At 35.1% G+C, this 19,924-nt stretch overlaps 1 protein-coding gene across 1 annotated transcript in view; it reads right to left on the reverse strand.

Moving 5' to 3' along the window:
- The window catches only part of Slco6a1 (solute carrier organic anion transporter family member 6A1), a 97,234-nt gene that overhangs the window by 58,722 nt on the left and 18,588 nt on the right, over nucleotides 1-19,924 (reverse strand). The window contains exons 4-6 of the mRNA XM_032899783.1: nucleotides 15,523-15,619; nucleotides 7,664-7,782; nucleotides 4,684-4,793 (exon numbers count right to left, since the gene is read on the reverse strand). Of these exons, the coding sequence (XP_032755674.1) occupies nucleotides 4,684-4,793; nucleotides 7,664-7,782; nucleotides 15,523-15,619 (326 nt within the window). The remainder of the gene's footprint in view (nucleotides 1-4,683; nucleotides 4,794-7,663; nucleotides 7,783-15,522; nucleotides 15,620-19,924) is intronic.

Consider the following 19,924-nt stretch of genomic DNA (forward strand, 5'->3'; position numbering starts at 1 on the left):
GATATGAAGGCAGAGTTTAGAGCAGTGACTGAAGGAATGGCCATTCATAGTCTGCCCCACATGTGCCCATTAAATACATATACAGCCACTAAGACTAGATAAGATTGATGAAGCTAAGAAGGGCATGTTGACAGGAACCGGATATAGATCTCTCCTGAGAGACACAGCCGGAGCATGTCAAATACAGAGGCAAATGCTAGCAGTAAACAACTTAACTGAGAATGGGACCCCTGTTGGAGGAATTAGAGGAAAGACTGAAGAGCTGAAGGGGCTTGCAACCCATAAGAACATCAATGTCTACTAACCAGAGTTCCCAGTGTCTAAACCACTACCCAAAGATATGGTTCCAACTGTATATGTAGCAGAGGAAGGCCTTCTTGGGCACCAATGGAAGGAGAAGCACTTGGTTCTGACAAGGTTGGACACCCAGTGTAGGGGTATGTTGGCAGAATTGGGGGGAAAACCCTTATAGAAGAAGGGGAGGAAAATTGAATTAAAAGCTTATGTCCGGGAAACCAAGAAAAGGAATAACATTTGAAATGTAAATAAAAATAAAATCTCCAATTAAAAAAAAATTGTGTCTCATCCTGCACAAAAGTCAGTTACAAATGGATCAATGGCCTACCCAAGTATTATACCTGAAACTGAAACTACTTGAGGATAAATTAGGTACATTTAAAGATAAGGAAAGGGATTTCTAAATATGACTTCACTAGCTTAAGAAATAATGTCAAAAATGGAGATTTGGAATCTCATGAGATCAAAAGCTTCTTTTCTGCAGTAGAAACCCTTAACAGAATAGGATAAAGGGTTTATGAGGGAAAACCCAAAAAGGGATAACATTTGAAATATAAATAAAGAAAATACCCAATAAAAGATAAGAACAAAGAAACCTTTAATAGAATTAACTGATATCATACATATGGGAAAAAATCTTCCCAAATATATATGTGACAGATGGTGATAATGTACAATGAGCAAAATCATTCTACTCAGGAAGGCAAAATCATTCTACTTAACAACTGGTCTAGGGAAGTGTACCAACAATTACCTAAAACAAACAAACAAAAAAACAAAAAAAAACAAAAAACAAAAAAACAAAACAAAACGAAACGAAAAAAACAGACCAAATGACCATCCTCATCTCAAGTACCATACCAAAGAAGTGAGTGACTTTTTTCACTCTCTATATCGATTCCTATTTGCCATGTCCATCTGAAGAATGGATAAAAGATATGTGGGGTATGTGGTACATTTGCACAACTTAGTGTTCCTCAATTGTTAAAAATGACATCATGGAATTTGCAAGCAAATGGAAGGAACTAGAAAACCATCTATCTGAGTGAGGTAAACAAGACCCAGAAAGATAAATACAGTATGTATTTACTTATAATGCAGATATTTACTCTTAAGTAAATGAGAAACCAACTACACTTCTTACATCCTGAGATGTTATGTTTCGAGGAAGAGCAATAGAAGTAGCTAATTAAAACTGAAAAGGTCCTCTTCACTAGTAAAGGTTATTACCTTTCCCTCGGTGTTCCTATTTGCCTGTAGTTCTTTCTCTTCAGTTAAGAAAAAGGATTGGTAAGGATCTTTTCCCAAACTGTTGGTTGCTGTTTATCCTAATGACAGTGTCCTTTGCCTTACAGAAGTTTTGCAGTTTTATGAGGTCCCATTTATTGATTCTTGATCTTAGAACATAAGCCATTGGTGTTTTGTTCAGGAAATTTTCCCCAAAGCCCATGTGTTCGAGACTCTTCCCCATTATTTTTTCTATTAATTTGAGTGTATCTGGTTTGATGTGGAAGTCCTTGATCCACTTGAACTTAAGCTTTGTACAAGGTGATAAGACTGGTTCAATTTGCATTCTTCTCCATGCTGACCTCCAGTTGAACCAGGACCATTTATTGAAAATGCTATCTTTTTTTCTACTAGATGGTTTTAGCTCCTTTGACAAAGATCAACTGACCATAGGTGTGTGGGTTTAATTCTGGGTCTTCAATTCTATTCCACATATCTAGCTTCCTGTCGCTGTACCAATACTATACAGTTTTTATGACTATTGCTCTGTAATACTACTTGAGGTCAGTGATGTTGATTCCCCCAGAAGTTCTTTTATTGTTGAGTATAGATTTCAATATCCTGTGTTTTTGTTATTCCAAATAAATTTGCAAATTACTCTTTTTATCTCTATAAAGAATTGACTTGGAATTTTGATGGGGAAGAATTGAATCTGTAGATTGCTTTTGGAAAAATGGCCATTTTTACTATATTAAACCTGCCAATCCATGAGCAGGGGAGAACTTTCCATCTTATGAGATCAATTTCTTTCTTCAGAGACTTTACCAATCCTACATCTGATAGAAGGCTTTTATCCAAATTATAGGAAAAACTCAAGAAAATAGGCTCCAGAGAGCCAAATAACCCTATTAAAAATGGGGAACAGAACTAAACAAAATATTCTCAGCTTAGGAATATCGAGTGGCCTAGAAGCACCTGAAGAAATTTTCAACATCATTAGTCATCAGGGAAATGCAAGTCAAAACAACCCTGAGATTCCACCTCATGCCAGTCAGAATGTCTAAGAAAAAAAAAAAAAAACAAATTCAGGTGATAGCAGATGCTGGTAAAAATGTGGAGAAAGAGGAATACTCTTCCATTGTTGGTGGGACTGCAAACTAGTACAACCACACTGGAAATCAGTCTGGATTTTCCTCAGAAAATTGGACATTCTGCTACCTGAGGACCCATCTGTACCTCTCCTAGGCATATACCCAAAAGATGCTTCAACAAACAACAAAGAAACATACTCCACTATGTTCATACCAGCCTTATTTATAATAGCCAGAAGCTGGAAAGAAGTCAGATGTCCTTCAACAGAGGAATGGATTAAAAAATGTGGCACATCTACACAATGGAATACTACTCAGCAATCAAAAACAATGACTTCATGAAATTCATAGGCAAATGGAAAAAACTAGAAAATATCATGCTCAGTGTGATAACCCAATCACAGAAAAACACACTTGGTATGCACTCATTGATAAGTGCATATTAGCCCAATAGCTCGAACTACCCAAGATGCAATCCACAGACCACAGGAAGCTCAAGAAGAAGGATGACCAAAATGCGGATGCTCCCACTCCTTCCTGTAAGGGCAAAAAATATCCATAGGAGGGGATATGGAGGCAAAGTTTAGAGCAGCGACTGAAGGAACGGCCATTCAGAGCCTGCCCCACATGTGGCCCATATATATACAGCCACCAAAACTACATAAGATTGATGAAGCTAAAAGGTGCGTGCTGAAAGGGACCGGATATAGATCTCTCCTGAGAGACACATCCAGAGCATGTCCAATACAGAGGTCAATGCTAGCAACAAATCACTGAACTGACAACAGGAACCCATTTAGGGTAATTAGAGATAGGATTGTAAGAGCTGAAGGGGCTTGCAAACAAATAAGAACAACAATGCCAACCAACCAGAGTTTCCAGGGATTAAACCACTACCCAAAGACTATATATGGACTGACCCAGTGCTCCATCTGCATATGTAGTAGAATAGCCTTGTTGGGGCACCAGAGGAAGTGCAAGTCCTCGGTCCTGCCAAGGTTGGGCCCCCAAGGCAGGGGAATGTCCAGAGGGGTGGTAAGGGAGGATGGATCGGGGGGAACACATTTATGGGGTAGGGGTAGGGGTAGGGGGCTAATGGATAGGAAACCAGGAAAGAGAATAACATTTGAAATGTAAATAAAGGAATATATCCAATAAAAAAGATAGAAAAAGAAGTCTGGAACTAATTATTCCAATTAACATTGCTTTGATAAATAAAATTATGAAAAATTAAAAAAAATATATCCAATAAAAAAAAACAGGGGCTTGGTATAAATGGGAATGGAAAGAGGGAAGAAAGGGGGAAAGGAAGAGCTGTATTGTATTTTAATTGTAAAATAAAATATTTTCTAAAAAGGAATGAGATAATTTTGAGAAGAAAAATGAAAAATAAAATATCTCTAGAAAGCAGAAAATAACTGAAAATTAGGTAGGCATGCAATTTTATTGTGAGTTAGGAAAATTTTGTTGATGTTATTGTGAAGACTCTTGGAAGTGTTATTCACAGTGTAATATTAACTAAGTACGAATGAAAAATCAATGTGAAAATCACAACCATGCAATCTCTATGCCAAAAAGAATGGTATAAATGGTGACAGAAATATTCAGTACAGGACTATAGCATTGGAATGGGCTCCCTATGTATTCCTATGTCTGTTTCTACTCTGATAGACCTGTTTGTCATACAGAGAAACAACGGAGTTTGGTTTAAATATTGAGGTTTTATTTGTAGTGGTGCTATGTGTTGAAACAGAGTTCTTCCAGTTCATGTAATTTTGTTAAATGCCATACTTATTTCTTCAGAGAGAATAAACACAAAATTGTACCAAATCAATTAAAAATAAATCAAAATAATTAGTCTTGCATTATTATTCTCTAACAGTAGAGCAGTCTTTAGTAATATCAAATAAGGGTGGTGTTTCTTTCTATTATATGGAAAATGTGTAATTTAGTAATTTACACAAAATTACTGAAAATTTAAATGAAACACCCTGCCTTATTCTTAACTCTATAAGAAAATTACACAGGTCAATTTAACTGGCTTGTTAACAAAAATATTTTACTTTACCCAAATAGCATGAAGAACACCCTTCAAACCAGGCTGAATTTCCTTATCTTTAAGTCTCCTGTCAATGGTGGGAGGTTCCTTACTTTTCTCAAGTCTTATCTGCTGTGCACCTATAGGTCACAAGAAAAATAATCTTTTCTTAACTCCAAGTTTATAGGAAAATATACATCATGCACTTGTACACATTACAATAATTGCATTTGTCATGGAATGGCAAGTTAGTTATGATAAACACACTAAATCAATGTGTATTTTAGAATGCAAATTCTTCAACCAAAATAGTGCTTTGTAAAACACAATTCTTTGCTAACAAGCATTTTAAATTTGCATTTAACTGTATGCATATCTCTTAACTGCTGAAAGTGTGGAATCTATGGCTGAATTAATTTGTAATTTAATGTGGAGTCAAATAGTCATATTAAATAAATAACGTTTGCCATAAATAAATAACAGCGCAAAAATGGCTCCTCCAAATACCATTTTTTTGTATTACAAAGTATTTGATGGGAGCAAGGTAGAACTTTGTACATAAATATATAGTAATAATGTAATAGTAATAATATTAATAAATGCAATTATAATATTTTCATTCTGGAATGCATATCATTACCCCTTCTTACTTGACATGATTTTACTCACTGTCCTCTCCTACCCCCTTCACCTTTTCTTCTCATAAAGTCCCTTTTGTCCCTCCATTTCCTACATGTACATGCCATCACAGCCTTTTTCCTGCAAGTGTTATGATTTTTCCTTACATCAGATTGAAGCGCCCTGGGTAACACATTTTCCTTATCCAGTAGTTTGTTGTTGGATTTCTACGCAGGTTTTAAACCATGGTTGTTGCGACTAGTGCAGTAATTGTAATGAAGGCTTCACTTTTCTTGGACGATGTCTCATTGGGACTTCTTTAATCTATTCTGGGTTGTGTTAGATGGAATCTACTAAAACTGTTTCAATTAGCGATTCTCTGATTGCTAGAGCTGTTAAACACTTATTTTAAACATTTTAGGCTAGCATATCAAGTGGTTGATTTAATAACTGTATTTCCATGTGTATATGTTGTCATACTCTCTTCTTATTTGTTCCCTTTCCCTATTGCTCTCCCACATGTCATGGCCACCCAACCCTGTTGATTCCTCTCCCTATATGTCTCAAGTTCTGATCTTGTATTTTCTGTATTTCATTGCTATATAGCCAACTTGTCTTGAGCTCACTTCAGATCCTCACTTCATCACTTCTCTAGTTGTTACACCCACAATACTCCAGCACACATACACAAACAGATACCCGTATACTATACACAAGCATGTATACATGGGTGCATTTTTATATTTATACCCCATTTACAGCAGAAAGAACATTTTGTACTTAACTTTCTGAGTTTCAGTGATTTTACTTAACATAAGAATTCCTAACTCATGGTTTTATTTTTATTTATGGCTGAATAAAATTTCACTATACACAGATATGTTTTCTTTATTCCATTAAACTATTTATAAATATCTATATTCCATTTTTAATTATTGTAAATAGTGAGGCAAGATACACAGCTACTCATGCATGCATTGGGGAGAGTATTATAATTAGGTTATACCATAGTTCTTAGTTTTTTAAAAATGATTTCTAAATATGTAAATTTGTGTGAGAAAATTTGTGCACATAAGCAATTTCCCGTGTTGCCCACAACTACGGTAGTTGTGACCAAACTTAGGTGCTCTGCAAGTGTGGTTGTAGAATGCATTGTCAACAGCTAAGATGTATCTCTGGCCCCTTGTTTTTTGTTTTGCTGTTGTTGTTGTTGTTGTTGTTGTTTTGTTTGTTTGTTTGTTTTTTGGTTTTTTGTGGGTTTTTTTTTTGAGGAACCTCCAGAGTAACTTTAAAAGTTTATATTGTCACCAGCAATGAGTAAAGTCTTTTCTTTCCCATGATCTCATATGCATTGTCTTGAGAATAGCTTTTTTGACCACACTGAATTTCAATGCAGGTACAATTTGCATTTCCATACTGGAAAAAGATACCAAATGTTCTTCAACTATTGTCTATTTGTATTTCTTTCAAAACTGATTATTTAGCTAAATGTTAGTGGCACACTCAATAAATCACTTCAATTGGGAGGGAGAGGCTCATGAACATTTGATTTCAAGAACAGCATGATCTATACAGCGGGTTCCAATACAGCCAGAGCTACAGAGTGAATCACCGCCCCCCAACATAGGCTCTGTTCGTGGTGAGATTCCCTTTACAGGACAGTCTCTGTCTATGTCAAATGTTTGTGTATATTGTGCTTCCATCCTCCATTTCCATTTGTACTTCTTGAAGAACTGAACATGACCATTCAGACTTTTCCCTGACCCCTTGTGCTCTTTCCCTGTTTGCTCCTGCCTTCGTCACTAGCAAGTCCATTCCTTCATGGGCATTAGAGCCACTTCTGTGTAGTTTCTGTAGGTGTTGAAGAGCAGCTAAGGCATCTACACAAATGGACTGAGGGACTACTGACCAGAATTTCAAGGACAGACATTGTTGGATTTTCTGTATCAGAGCATGTAAATCATTCTAATGAATCATACATATGTATGCATATGTGTGCATAGATAGATAGATAGATAGATAGATAGATAGATAGATAGGCAGAGAGAGATTCATTGAATAAGTTCTGTTACGATAGAGAATCTGACTAACAATGGCTAAATAGATTTGACTATCCATTGATATTTAAAATGACTACTTACTTTAAATAAAATGGTATTATTAAGAATTAATAATGAGTAATGAATATACATGAGTAAAAATATAGCTCATAAATATATTTGGATGTTATCCTGCTTGATGTGATAAAAACAACAGAACAATGTTAATATTCTTTGTCACAGAGCAAAACTAGGAGGAAAGCATATTCACTTTGAAATAAGTTTGTTTGTGTTTTGAGCACAGGAGCAGAGGGTAAAGCATACGGTGCCTGATTATATTTCTTTTTACTCACCGGGTAGACGAGATGGAAAAAATGAGAGTGGTAAAGATGTACAAAACGCAAATACAGCAACAGCAAAATAAGACCTCCACCAATTCCTCTGCAATATGCGAAATTGCTGAACATGTCCACTTGTACAAAGGGAGATAGAAAGTTCAGTTAGGAGCTTTTATAAACAAATCATAATTTGATGGTAAAATTTTCTGTTAATTTGCATTCACTTTGTAATCCGTCACTAATAATAGGGGGGGCTTTGCTTGACTAGAACCAGTTGTTTTATTTTTCTGCCTATCAGAGCATCACTTCTCCACTTCCCCTTTCAGTGACGTGATTCAGATAGGAGGTGGTCCTGCTTGTTCCTATTTAAACTCCCCCCTCCCCTGCCCTTAATCAGTACCTCTGGAAAACCAAAACTTGTTTCTTTGTCTGACTCCTCTAATCTTACACCTGGACCTCTGTGGCAAGAAACCTTGCTCTTTAGGCTGCATGACTTTTCTTGTTTATGGCATCTGACCCTTGCCATGATATCTGAGATCCCTTCCTTCAGGACCCTTATGCTAAGTGTACTTGCTATAGAAGACCACAGAAGTGCTCTTCCCAATTTTCCTGTAGGAGTCATTTGCATTCTTCTTAAGTTTTCTTTTTCTTTTCACAAAGCTTAGTCAGTAGCAAAATGTGGAGAAGATACGAAAGACCCTGTACTGGGGTTTGCCATATTTCTATTTCAGAGAGTGTCTGTGAGCTGTTAGTATCCCTTCTCTCTTTAATCAATGCTGAGCCTAATAGAATAATCTTCAAAGTTACCAATTGTTGTCTGTTTGGTTGTTTTAATCATTTAGGGATAAGATCTACAGAATTCAATGAATATATTATTACTAATATTTTCAGATCCACACCCATGGAAAATCTTAGTTAGGAGATAGAAAGATTCCCCAGCAGAGATTAGGAGCACTGGATGTGCTTGCAGGAACAGGGTTTGGTTTCCAGTAACTATGTGGTGGCTAACAGTCATCTGTAGGTTTCAAAGGATTCAACAATCCACCACTTTACACACATCATGTAGACATATATATGCTGCAAAACCACTCCCACATATAAGATACAAGTAAATACATGTTCATTATGAAGTAAAATATTCACTAAACGGTTATTGTGGTAAAGATGCTCAATTCTTCAGCATGTTCTGAAGGAGCTCTTTTCTTATAATTCTTGAAGAACTTATTAGACTTCCTTTTATAAAATATGGAAGTGTTCACAGTGTTATCAATGGTGAGACAACTCCTCTTCAGTGGAGGGTGTTATTCAGGAATATATGTATCTACCCACAATCACATAGGGTCCCAATCTTCATTTCCAATATCTGATTGTCATATGTTAATATGTAGCATCCATAGGAGCTACACATTTCTTTCTTGTTACTATGTGTTTATTGTGGTGCTTTGGATTGAACCCAGGGACTTTTGCATGCTAAGCAGGAGCTATGTAATTAAGAATACCCTACCTTTCCTTTTGAAAGACTTCAAAGCCCCTCTAAGCTGAATATTCTCACTTTAATTCTCCAAACCCTTTAGAATCCACTTTCACTACATCCATGTTGCTTGTAAAATCCACAAGTTTTATGTGTCTTAGTACTGTGAATCCACTTGTATGTTTATAATAATGCATCACATGTGGCACATACTATGTATACTTAATGAACTGAGGTCTCAGCACCCATATACAGCTTGAAGAACTTATAAAACAGCTGTTGCCCCAATTCCCTGGACTTCTTGGGGGCTGAAAGTGGTTATTCTAAGGTTGTTTTTATGAGGAATTTAGAAATGGTTGTAATTTAACAGAGAGGAATTAGCTAGATTGAGTTGTACAGCCGTAATCTCATTTGGTAACTAAGCTAAACCCATATCTTTGCTTTGGTATAGAATTTATTTGTTAAAAAGTTTTAAAAGTACAAGGTTTAGAGCCAGTCCTTCTATTGATACCATTACAAACTTCTGTGTTAATTACACATGGGAGTTAAGGGCCAAATAGCAAACTCATGGCTCTGAGTTTGTGGGAGTGCTTTCAAGATAATATATTAAGATAGTTAACGGACAACAGTCAAGATTACCTTATATAGATAGATGGTTTTCAAAAACGTCAGAAATCCACAAAATATGAAATTTAAAGTTTTTTATCTTTGGTTGAGACATATCTGCTCCTAAGAGTTCCCCATTGCAGATTTAATAAAAAAAAAAAAAAAAAAAAAAAAGAGCATCTCTACCACCAGGTGAGGTAATTCTTTGTGGCTAGGCAGCCACTGGGCTAAAATTAGCTGTTTCATCTGCAGACTGATACTGTCCATAAAGGGACACTTTTTGCAGAATGGTTATTGAATGATAATCTCTACTGAGCCAGAATTATCAGCCCTTCGAGATTTCTGCATTTCTAGGGTCTGACAGTTGATTTTGGGACAGAAGGCTAAAGACTGGCAGTTACATGTTGCTGATAGAGGACTGTGCTAGTGGAGATTTGTCTCTACAAACTCTCAGTTCTGGAAGCTGTGTTGGGCTTCCTATGTTTACAGATAATTGGTCATTCTTGAATTTTTTTCATCTTTAACTTGGGTATTTCTCATTTACATTTCGATTGTTATTCCCTTTCCAGGTTTCCAGGCCAACATCCAGCTAACCTCTCCCCCTCCCTTTCTCTCTGGGTGTTCCCCTCCCCATCCTCCCTCCATTACCACCCTTCCCCAAGCACCCCTTTCACTGGGGGTTTCGTAGTGGCAGGACCAAGGGCTTCCCTTCCACTGGTGCTCTTACTAGGCTATTCATTGCTATTTATGAGGTCAGAGTCCAGGGTCAGTCCATGTATAGTCTTTGGGTAGTGGCTTAGTCCCTGGAAGCTCTGGTTGGTTGGCATTGTTGTTCATATGTTCAAGTTCTTTCAGTCCTTCCTAAGATTCCTTCAACGGGGGTCTCGTTCTCAGTTCAGTGGTTTAATGATGGCATTCGCCTATGTATTTGCTGTATTCTGGGTGTGTCTCTCAGGAGAGATCTACATCCAGTTCCTGTCGGCCTGCACTTCTTTGCTTCATCCATCTTATCTAGTTTGGTGGCTGTATATGTATGGGCCACATGTGGGGCAGGCTCTGAATGGGTGTTCTTTCTGCCTCTGTTCTAAACTTTGCCTCCCTATTCCCTCCCAAGGGTATTCTTATTCCCCTTTTAAAGAAGGAATGAAGCATTCGCATTTTAGTCATCCTTCTTGATTTTCATGTGTTCTGTGCATCTAGGGTAATTCGAGTATTTGGGATAATATCCACATATCAATGAGTGTATACCATGTGTGTTTTTCTGTGATTGGGTTACCTCATTCAGGATGATATTTTCCAGTTCCATCCATTTGCCTATGAATTTCATAAAGTCATTATTTTTGATAGCTGAGTAGTATTCCATTGTGTATATGTACCACATTTTCTGTATCCATTCCTCTGTTGAAGGGCATCTGGGTTCTTTCCAGCTTCTGGCTATTATAAATAAGGCTGCTATGAACATAGTGGAGCATGTGTCTTTGTTATACTTTGGGGCATCTTTTGGGTATATGCCCAAGAGAGGTATAGCTGGGTCCTCAGGTAGTGCAATGTCCAATTTTCTGAGGAACCTCCAGACTGATTTCCAAAATGGTTGTACCAGTCTGCAATCCCACCAACAATGGAGGAGTATTGCTCTTTCTCCACATCCTTGCCAGCATTTGCTGTCCTCTGAGTTTTTTATCTTAGCCATTCTCACTGGTGTGAGGTGAAATCTCAGGATTGTTTTGATTTGCATTTTCCTTATGAATAAAGATGTTGAAAATTTCCTTAGGTGTTTCTCAGCCATTTGGCATTCCTCAGCTGTGAATTCTTTGTTTAGCTCTGAACCCCATACTGATTATAGTCTCATAGTCTATCAGGTTGTTTAACTTTCAAAACACATATTTCATTATATAGTATCAAATAGTATACAAGCTAGCCAGAATATAATATAGATTTTAAGCCTTTCTTAAGTTGGAATGGATAACTAAAGGTTTAACCTAAAGTGTTGGACTGGTGTTAGATATATTTTATGCTTTTAATTACAAAATGATAATAGTTTTGCTCAGCTTATATTTGAGATAAAAGTTTTTTTATTAGACAATAAGGCTGAAATGTAGGATGTCATACAGGTGAAGGCAGGTGCAAGATACTTCTTGAGGAACCAAACAGGTATTGGAGATCGTCTAAGACTTTCTTTGAACTAGAAAGCTGATATTCCCTTCATAATCAACTATCAGCAGATCAGTAAGAACATATACATATATATGTATATACTAATATATAATATAATGTATATAATATATTATATAATATGTAATATAAATGTATATATAATATATGTGTGTAAATACAAACATATATAACATAAATATAGTACAGATATAAATATACAAAGATAGACATTCATTCTATAAATTCTGTTCACCTAGAAAGCACTGACTAACAATAAGCAAATAGATTTGAGTATACTTCAATATTAAGACTGTCATGCACATTAAAGGTGTGCTAGGGCATGTGTGGAGGTCAGAAAAAAATTACATTACCAAATTCATATCCAAGAATCTAATCATACGGGTTATTATATGAATAGATTTTCTACTATAAATTTGATTTTTAACTGATTTTAATGAATATTTTGTTCTTTGCAACATTCAGATATTAATATATTAGACATTTATTCAAATACTTTTTAAGTACATATCAAATTTTATTTTTTCAATTTTGTATACATGTGTATGTGTATGAATATGATATAGGAGGAGGTCAGAGTACAGATTGCAGGAGTGTGTACCTTTTATCATGTGGACCTGCCTTCCAAAGAAAGGTTTTCAACATTGGTGTCCAGCATTTCTCTATAATAAAACATGTTCTCTCACTGTTCTATTATTTGAACATCGTTATCTTTGTCATTTGCTTTCTAGAATTTCTAATCAAGATATTTCCTTCATTCAGTTTCTGGTCACTTTTACTATTTAAAAGCTAAAGGGCACCCTAGCTTCAGCTCTCTAAAGGTTCTATTTTTAAGGTAATATAGGTTTTTCAACAATACAATGGATAATCAGAAGCAAACATTCTGAATAAAATATTTGCAAACTGAATACAAAAGCAAGTCCAAAAGCTCATATGTCATATCAAACAGAGAAGATATCATTACACATAGCTAATTCGATTAATATAGTCACATAAACAGACTGAATGACAAAGCCACATGGTCAATACATTAGATACAGAAGAGGACATTGATAAATGTATCACCTCTTTATGATAAAAGTCGTGGGCATTCTAGAGCTATAAGGGACCCACCTTAGCATAACACAGGTGATTGACATCAAGCCCACATCCACAGTCAACTAAGTTGAAAGAAACTCAAGGAATTGCTACTAAAATTAGATTCAGGAACAAAAGACTTTTTCCATACTTGCTCGTTTTAGTACTTGAAATCTAACCTAGAGCCCTAAGGCAACTGAAGATCGGGGTGATAGAAATACAAAAGGAATACTCCAAAATGTATTTATTTGCATATTTTATGGTTTTATGAATAAAAGACCATGAACAGTCCACAAGGGAATGTCTACAGCCAATGGACACTTTCAGCGAAACAGCAGGAAACAAAATCAACACAGAAAATTCAGGAGCCTTCCCATATACAAATGACAAAAGGGCTAAGAAAGAAATCAATCAAACAACATATTTCATAATACCCTCAAGAAATACCTTGAGTGGAAAATTATATATGAAAAACTCAGTGCATTAAGAAGAGCAAGAGATGGGATCAGAAGCACTAATGTAGTGGAAATGGACATTTTAATATTAGTAAAGTACAAATTTAACCAATGCTATCAAATTTCTAACACTATTATTTGCAAATAGAAGCAAACTCAGGTTGATATGATCACACACACACACACACACACACACACACTAAACTTGAATATTAAGTGAAAATCTGGAAGTATCACTATCTCTGAATTCTAGTTTTACAAGAAACTAACATAGTAAAAACAGCATGGTATGAGCACAAAAAGAGACACCAGACAATGAAATAAAGATCCAGACATAATTCTATGTGTATGGACACTGAATTTTTTTTACTAATAAACCAAAATTAAACACTGGAGAAAAGTTTATCTTCAAAAATGGTAGTGATAAAAAGTGGATAGCTGCAAGTATAAGATGCAAATAGGTCCAAAACTGTCTCTTTGCATAAAAAATCAGCTCCAAGTGGATCACTGGCCTCCATATAAAACCAGATATGTTGATCCTCAGAGAGGAAAAAGTGAAAGATAGGCTTAAACTCACTGACACAAGAGAGAACTTTCTGGCAGGAATCCCATAGAAAAGACACTAAGACCAAGAATTAATTAATGGGATCTCATGAAGTTGAAAATAAGGCAAAGCAAACAAGGAATCATTCAAGCAAAGCAGCAATGAAAAGAAGAGTTGAAGAGCAATTACATGTCCAATAAAATGTTAGTAGCTACAGTAAATAAAGGACTAAAACACTGAGCATTGTGTACAGATTGCAGCAGAGTCTCAAAATGTAAAATACAAAGGGTTGAGTAACATTTAAAAGAAATACTCAGCAACTTTATCCATCAGGTGATTTCATATCATACCAATCACAACTATTAAGATCAAATGAAACAAATGATAGCACATGCTGATTAGAGTGCACACTGGTACAGTCATTATGAAAATTAGGGTAAAGGTTCCGTCATGCACTTGGGTATCAATCTACATCAATCCAACTATACTACTACTTGAAAAATACCCAAAGGACTGTACTGTAATACTTAATCATTCACATTCATTGATTCTGAGTTCTACAGTAAGAATAACCCCAGAAGTTAGGTGCCCACAAAGTTGCCAGCAACAACACAATCTACCAAAGAAGGGGAAACACAACACAATGTTATTGATATTTAAGAAAGAAACTAGAATGGGAAGAATAATGAGGGAAGATGATGGGAGAGACATATAAAGGAAGAAATATAAGGGACAGAAACTAACACTGAAGACCTTTAGACATGCTAGATTTACTCTATTCCTGGGTCATGATGGCACAAGACATCTAGACAATTGGTGAAACTATTTGAATTATTTTCATACATGTCTTTATTTAGGAAGCGTCTATAGAAGTACAGTAGTGTGTTTCCATATGAGAAATTATGTCATTTTCTCATTCGTTCAAAAAATGAAACAAAAATGAAACTCTCACACAAAAAAATGAATTATCAAAAAAACAAAAGACCAATAAGAAAAAGAAATAAATGATAAAGGAAAACAAAATAAAAAAGTTCATTAATAAAAGCCATTGAGTTCATTTTGTATAATCTAACAATTGGCCATGGGACCTACTGTAGAGTACTATTGTTACATGTAGTGACATTCTGCTGTAGAGAACATATTGTTCTTAGGTATATAACATCATGTGGTCATGGAGGTAGCTCAAATGAGTTTGGTGCAAGGGAAGAATATGAACAGAATATATTGTTTGAAAAATTCTTTTAATTAAATAATAACCAAGATGAAAACTTCTATATATTATACATATATTTATTGCTGATGTGTATTGAATGAGTACCGCATGTTTTCAACAACAAAATATTAAAAGCTAATGAACGTTTAAGTAATTGTATTGATTACATTTCAAACAGTAAAATACAGATGTACAGTATAATTGTGCTTATGTTTCTACACACACACACATTGATATATATATATATGTATAACAGTTGAATAACTTTTCTATGTATAAGTCAACAAGTGTTCTATACATCATAAACTAAGTAGAATAGTAAATAGTATGACTTACACTGCTTTTATATCTTCTTCTACAGGAAACATAAGATTTCGTATTCCTACTAGATATCCCAAAATGTATCCCACCGATAGTGCAGTGTCTGCAATAGCTTAAAAATGAACACAGAACAAAAAGATTAATAATCATATTTGGTCATATAAAATACAAGCAAACTAAATTTAATATCTATAATTTGTATACTATTCTTTATTACTTGGTAGAGAGAAGGTGAGTAGGAACAGAGAAGAAGAAAGAAAAGAAGAAATAAAGGAGGGAAGAGAGAAAGTTATAAATATTTCTGGAATTTATTCTAGCAAGTTTCAAATTGACATGATAAGAAGCTATTGATAAATTCATGTGTGAGTTGATGATATTCTTATAGTTGATAGTAGACCTGAGCCACAGTTGGTAAATTTTTGGAAACAGTGAGTCTCTACTGGTAAGACTTGAGTGATTCTTTGAGTGATGACCATTCCTATGATGAAAGTCATGTGCTTTGCTCAGTACTTAATAATTATAAATATTAACTGTACCTAAGAAAATGTCAGAAAAAAAATCTAACTAATGAGGATACAACTAGTAGCACAGCCTTTTATCTAATAAAGTATTAAATAATCATACAATTTAATTATTAACTTAATTTTCTTTTATTTAATCTACATAGGTAATATAGCATAATATATATATATATATATATATATATTCAATATGAACATAATAGTACAGTGAGGTCAGAGATGGTGATTCCCCCAGAAGTTCTATTATTGTTGAGAATGTTTTAGCTATCCTGGGATTTTTGTTATACCAGATGAATTTGAGAATTGCTTTCTCTATGTCTAGGAAGAATTGAATTGGAATTTTGATTAGGATTGCATTGAATCAGAATATTGCTTTTGGTAAGATGGTGGTTTTTACTAGTCCCATCCTGATGATCCATAATCATGGAAGATTTTTCAGATTCTGAAGTTTTCTTTGATTTTATTCTTCAGAGGTTTGAATTTCTTATATAGATCTTTCATTTGCTTTGTTAGTGTGACACTAAGATATTTTACATTATTTGTGACTATCATGAAGGGTGAGGTTTTGAAAACACAGAAAAATACACGCACCTCTATGGTCACTTGATCTTTGACAAAGAAGAAAAAATACCCATTGGAAAAAAGAGAGCATTTTCAACAAATGGTGCTGTTTCAACTGACTGTCAACATGTAGAAGAATGAAAATTGATCCATTCTTAACTCCTTGTACAAAGTTCAATTCTAAGAGCATCAAAGGCCTACATGTAAAACCAAATATATGCTGAATCTAATAGAAGAGAAATTAGGAAAGAAACTCAAAAACATTGGCACAGGGGAAAATTTCCTGAACAGAACACTAATAGCCCATGCTCTAAGATCAACAATTGACAAAAGAGACCTCATAAAACTGAAGAGCTTCTTTAAGGCAAAGGACGCTGTTAAGAGGACAAAACAGCAATGAACAGATTGTAAAAATTTAAAAAAAAAGACTTTAACAATCCTACATCCATTATCTAATATTTAATACTAGAACTCAAGATGTTAGAACCCAGAGAATCAAATAACCCTATTAGAAAATGGGATGTAGAGTTAAACAAAGAATTCTCAACTGAGGAATACCAAATGTCTGAGAAATACATTCAACATCCTTAGTCATCAGGGAAATTCAAATCAAAACAACCCTGACATTCCAGTTCACAACAATCAGGATGGCTAAGGTCAAAAGAGGGAGACATAACAACAGAAAGGAAGAAAATTCAAACAATCATCAGATTCCATTGCAAAAGCCTATACTCAATAAAATTGGAAAATGTAAATGAAATGGATGGGTTTCTAGACAGATACCACATACCAAAGTTAAATGAAGAGCAGGTAAACTTTCTAAACAGACCCATATCTCATAATAAAATAGACAAAGCTCAGTGGCAAAAAAAAATACTACTTCAAAGAAAAGGGCTGGAAATTTTCTTTCAAGGCAAATTGTCCAAAGACACAAGAAGTGATTCTAATGATGAATAAAATCGAATTTCAACCAACAGTTATCAAAAATAATTAGAAAGGACACTTCAGACTCATCAAGGGAAAAATCTACCAAGATAAACTCTCAATTCTGAACATCTATGTTCCAAGTACAACGGAATCCACATTCATAAAAGAAACCTCACTAAAGCTCAAAGCACACATTGCACCCCGTGTAAAAATAGTGGGTGACTTCTACACCCTACTCTCACCAATGGACAGATTATGGAAACAAAACCTAAAAAGAGACATGGAGAAACTAACAGAAGTTATGAACCAAATGGATTTAACAGATAGCTATAGAACATTCCATCTTTAAGAAAAAAAAAAGAATATACCTTCTTAGCACCTTATGGCACCTTCTTGAAAACTGACCATATAATCCATCACAAAGCAGGCCTCAAATGACACAAGAAGTTTGAACTAATTCCATGCATACTGTCACATCACCAAGGACTAAGGACAACAAAAGCAACAGAAAGCTTACATACAGATGGAAGCTGAACAACACTTTATTCAATGACAGCTCCCTCAAGGAAGAAAGAAAAAAATTAGACTTTTTAAATTTAATGAAAATGAAGGCACAACATACCCAAATTTATGGGATACAAGGAAAGCAGTACAAAGAGGAAACCTCATAGCTCTGAGTGCCTCCAAAAAGAAACTGGAGAGAGCATACACTTACAGTTAGACAGTACACCTGAAAACTCTAGTACAAAAAGAAGAGGAGTAAATGGCAGGAGATAATCAAACTCAGAGATGAAATCAACCAAGTTGATAGAAAAAGTACTATACAAAAAAAAATTAATTAAACCAGGAGCTGGTTCTTTGAGAAAATCAACTAGATAGATAAAACCTTAGCCCTTAGCACATTAACCATAGGCACAGAGACAGTATCCATTTTAACAAAGGAGACATAACAGCAGAAACTGAGGGAAATAAAAACAAACACATTATATTACAAAAACCAATACTCAACACACCTGGAAAATCTGAAGGAAATGGACAATTTTCTAGACAGATACCAGGTACCAAAGTTAGATCAGCATTAGATAATCTATCTAAATTATACTATAACCCTTCAAGTCATAGATGAATTCATCAAAAGTCTCCCAAGGAAAAAAAAGCCCAGGACTATATGAGTTTAGTGAGAATTCTATCATACCATCGAAGAAGACCTAATAACAATACTCTTCAAACTGTTCCACAAAATAGAAACAGGAGGAATGCTAATCAATTTGTTCTTTGAAGCCACAATAATACTTGTACCTAAACCACACAAAGACCCAACAAAGAAAGAGTAATTCATCACAAGAGTAATTTCCATCATGAATATCAATGCAGAAGTACTAAATAAAATTCTTGCCAACCAAATATAAAAACACATTTAAAAAAATCATTTGCCATGATCAAGTAGGCTCCATTCCAGGGATGCAGGGTGAACGAAGATATGACAATCCATCAATATAATCCACTATATAAACAAACTCAAAGATAAAAACCACATGGTCATCTCATTAAATGCTGAGAAAGCTTTTGACAAAATTCAACAACCCTACATGATTAAAGGCTTGGAAAGATCAGGAATTCAAGGCCCATACCTAAACACAGTAAAAGCAATATACAGCAAACCAGTAACCAACATCAAACCAAATGGAGAATCCCACTAAACCAAATCCCACTAAAATCAGGGACTAGACAAGGCTGATCACTCTCTGCCTATCTATTCAATAAGGTACTTGAATTCCTACCCAGAGCAATCAGACAACAAAAGGAGGACAAAGGGATGTCAATTGAAAATGAAGAAGTCAAATTATTATGGTTGCTGATGATATGATAGTACACTTAAGTGACCCAAAAAATTACACCAGAAAACTCCTAAACCTGACTTCAATAAAGTGGCTGAATACAAAATAACTAAAACAAATCAATAGCCTTTCTCTACTCAAAGGATAAACAGACTGAGAAAGAAATTAGGAAAATGACAACCTTCACGATAGTTACAGATAATATAAAATACCTTGGTGTGACTCTATACAAGCAAGTGAAAGATCTCTATCACAAGAACTTCAAGACTCTAAAAAAAGAAATCAAAGATTTCAGAAGATGGAAAGACCTCCCATGCTTATGAATTGGCAGGATTAATATAATAAAAATGCACCGGAGGACCAACCTTGGCAGAACCAAGGGCTTCACCTTCCACTGGTGCCCCAACAAGGCTATTCTCTGCTACATAAGCAGTTGGAGCCCTGGGTCAGTCCATGTATAGTCTTTCAGTAGAGGTTTAGTCCCTGGAAACTCTGGTTGGTTGGCATTGTTGTTCTTAAAGGGTTGCAAGCCCCTTCAGCTCTTTCAATACTGAAATAAGGTGATAAGTG

Source organism: Rattus rattus, chromosome 4, assembly GCF_011064425.1.
Source record: "Rattus rattus isolate New Zealand chromosome 4, Rrattus_CSIRO_v1, whole genome shotgun sequence".
NCBI lineage: Eukaryota > Metazoa > Chordata > Mammalia > Rodentia > Muridae > Rattus > Rattus rattus.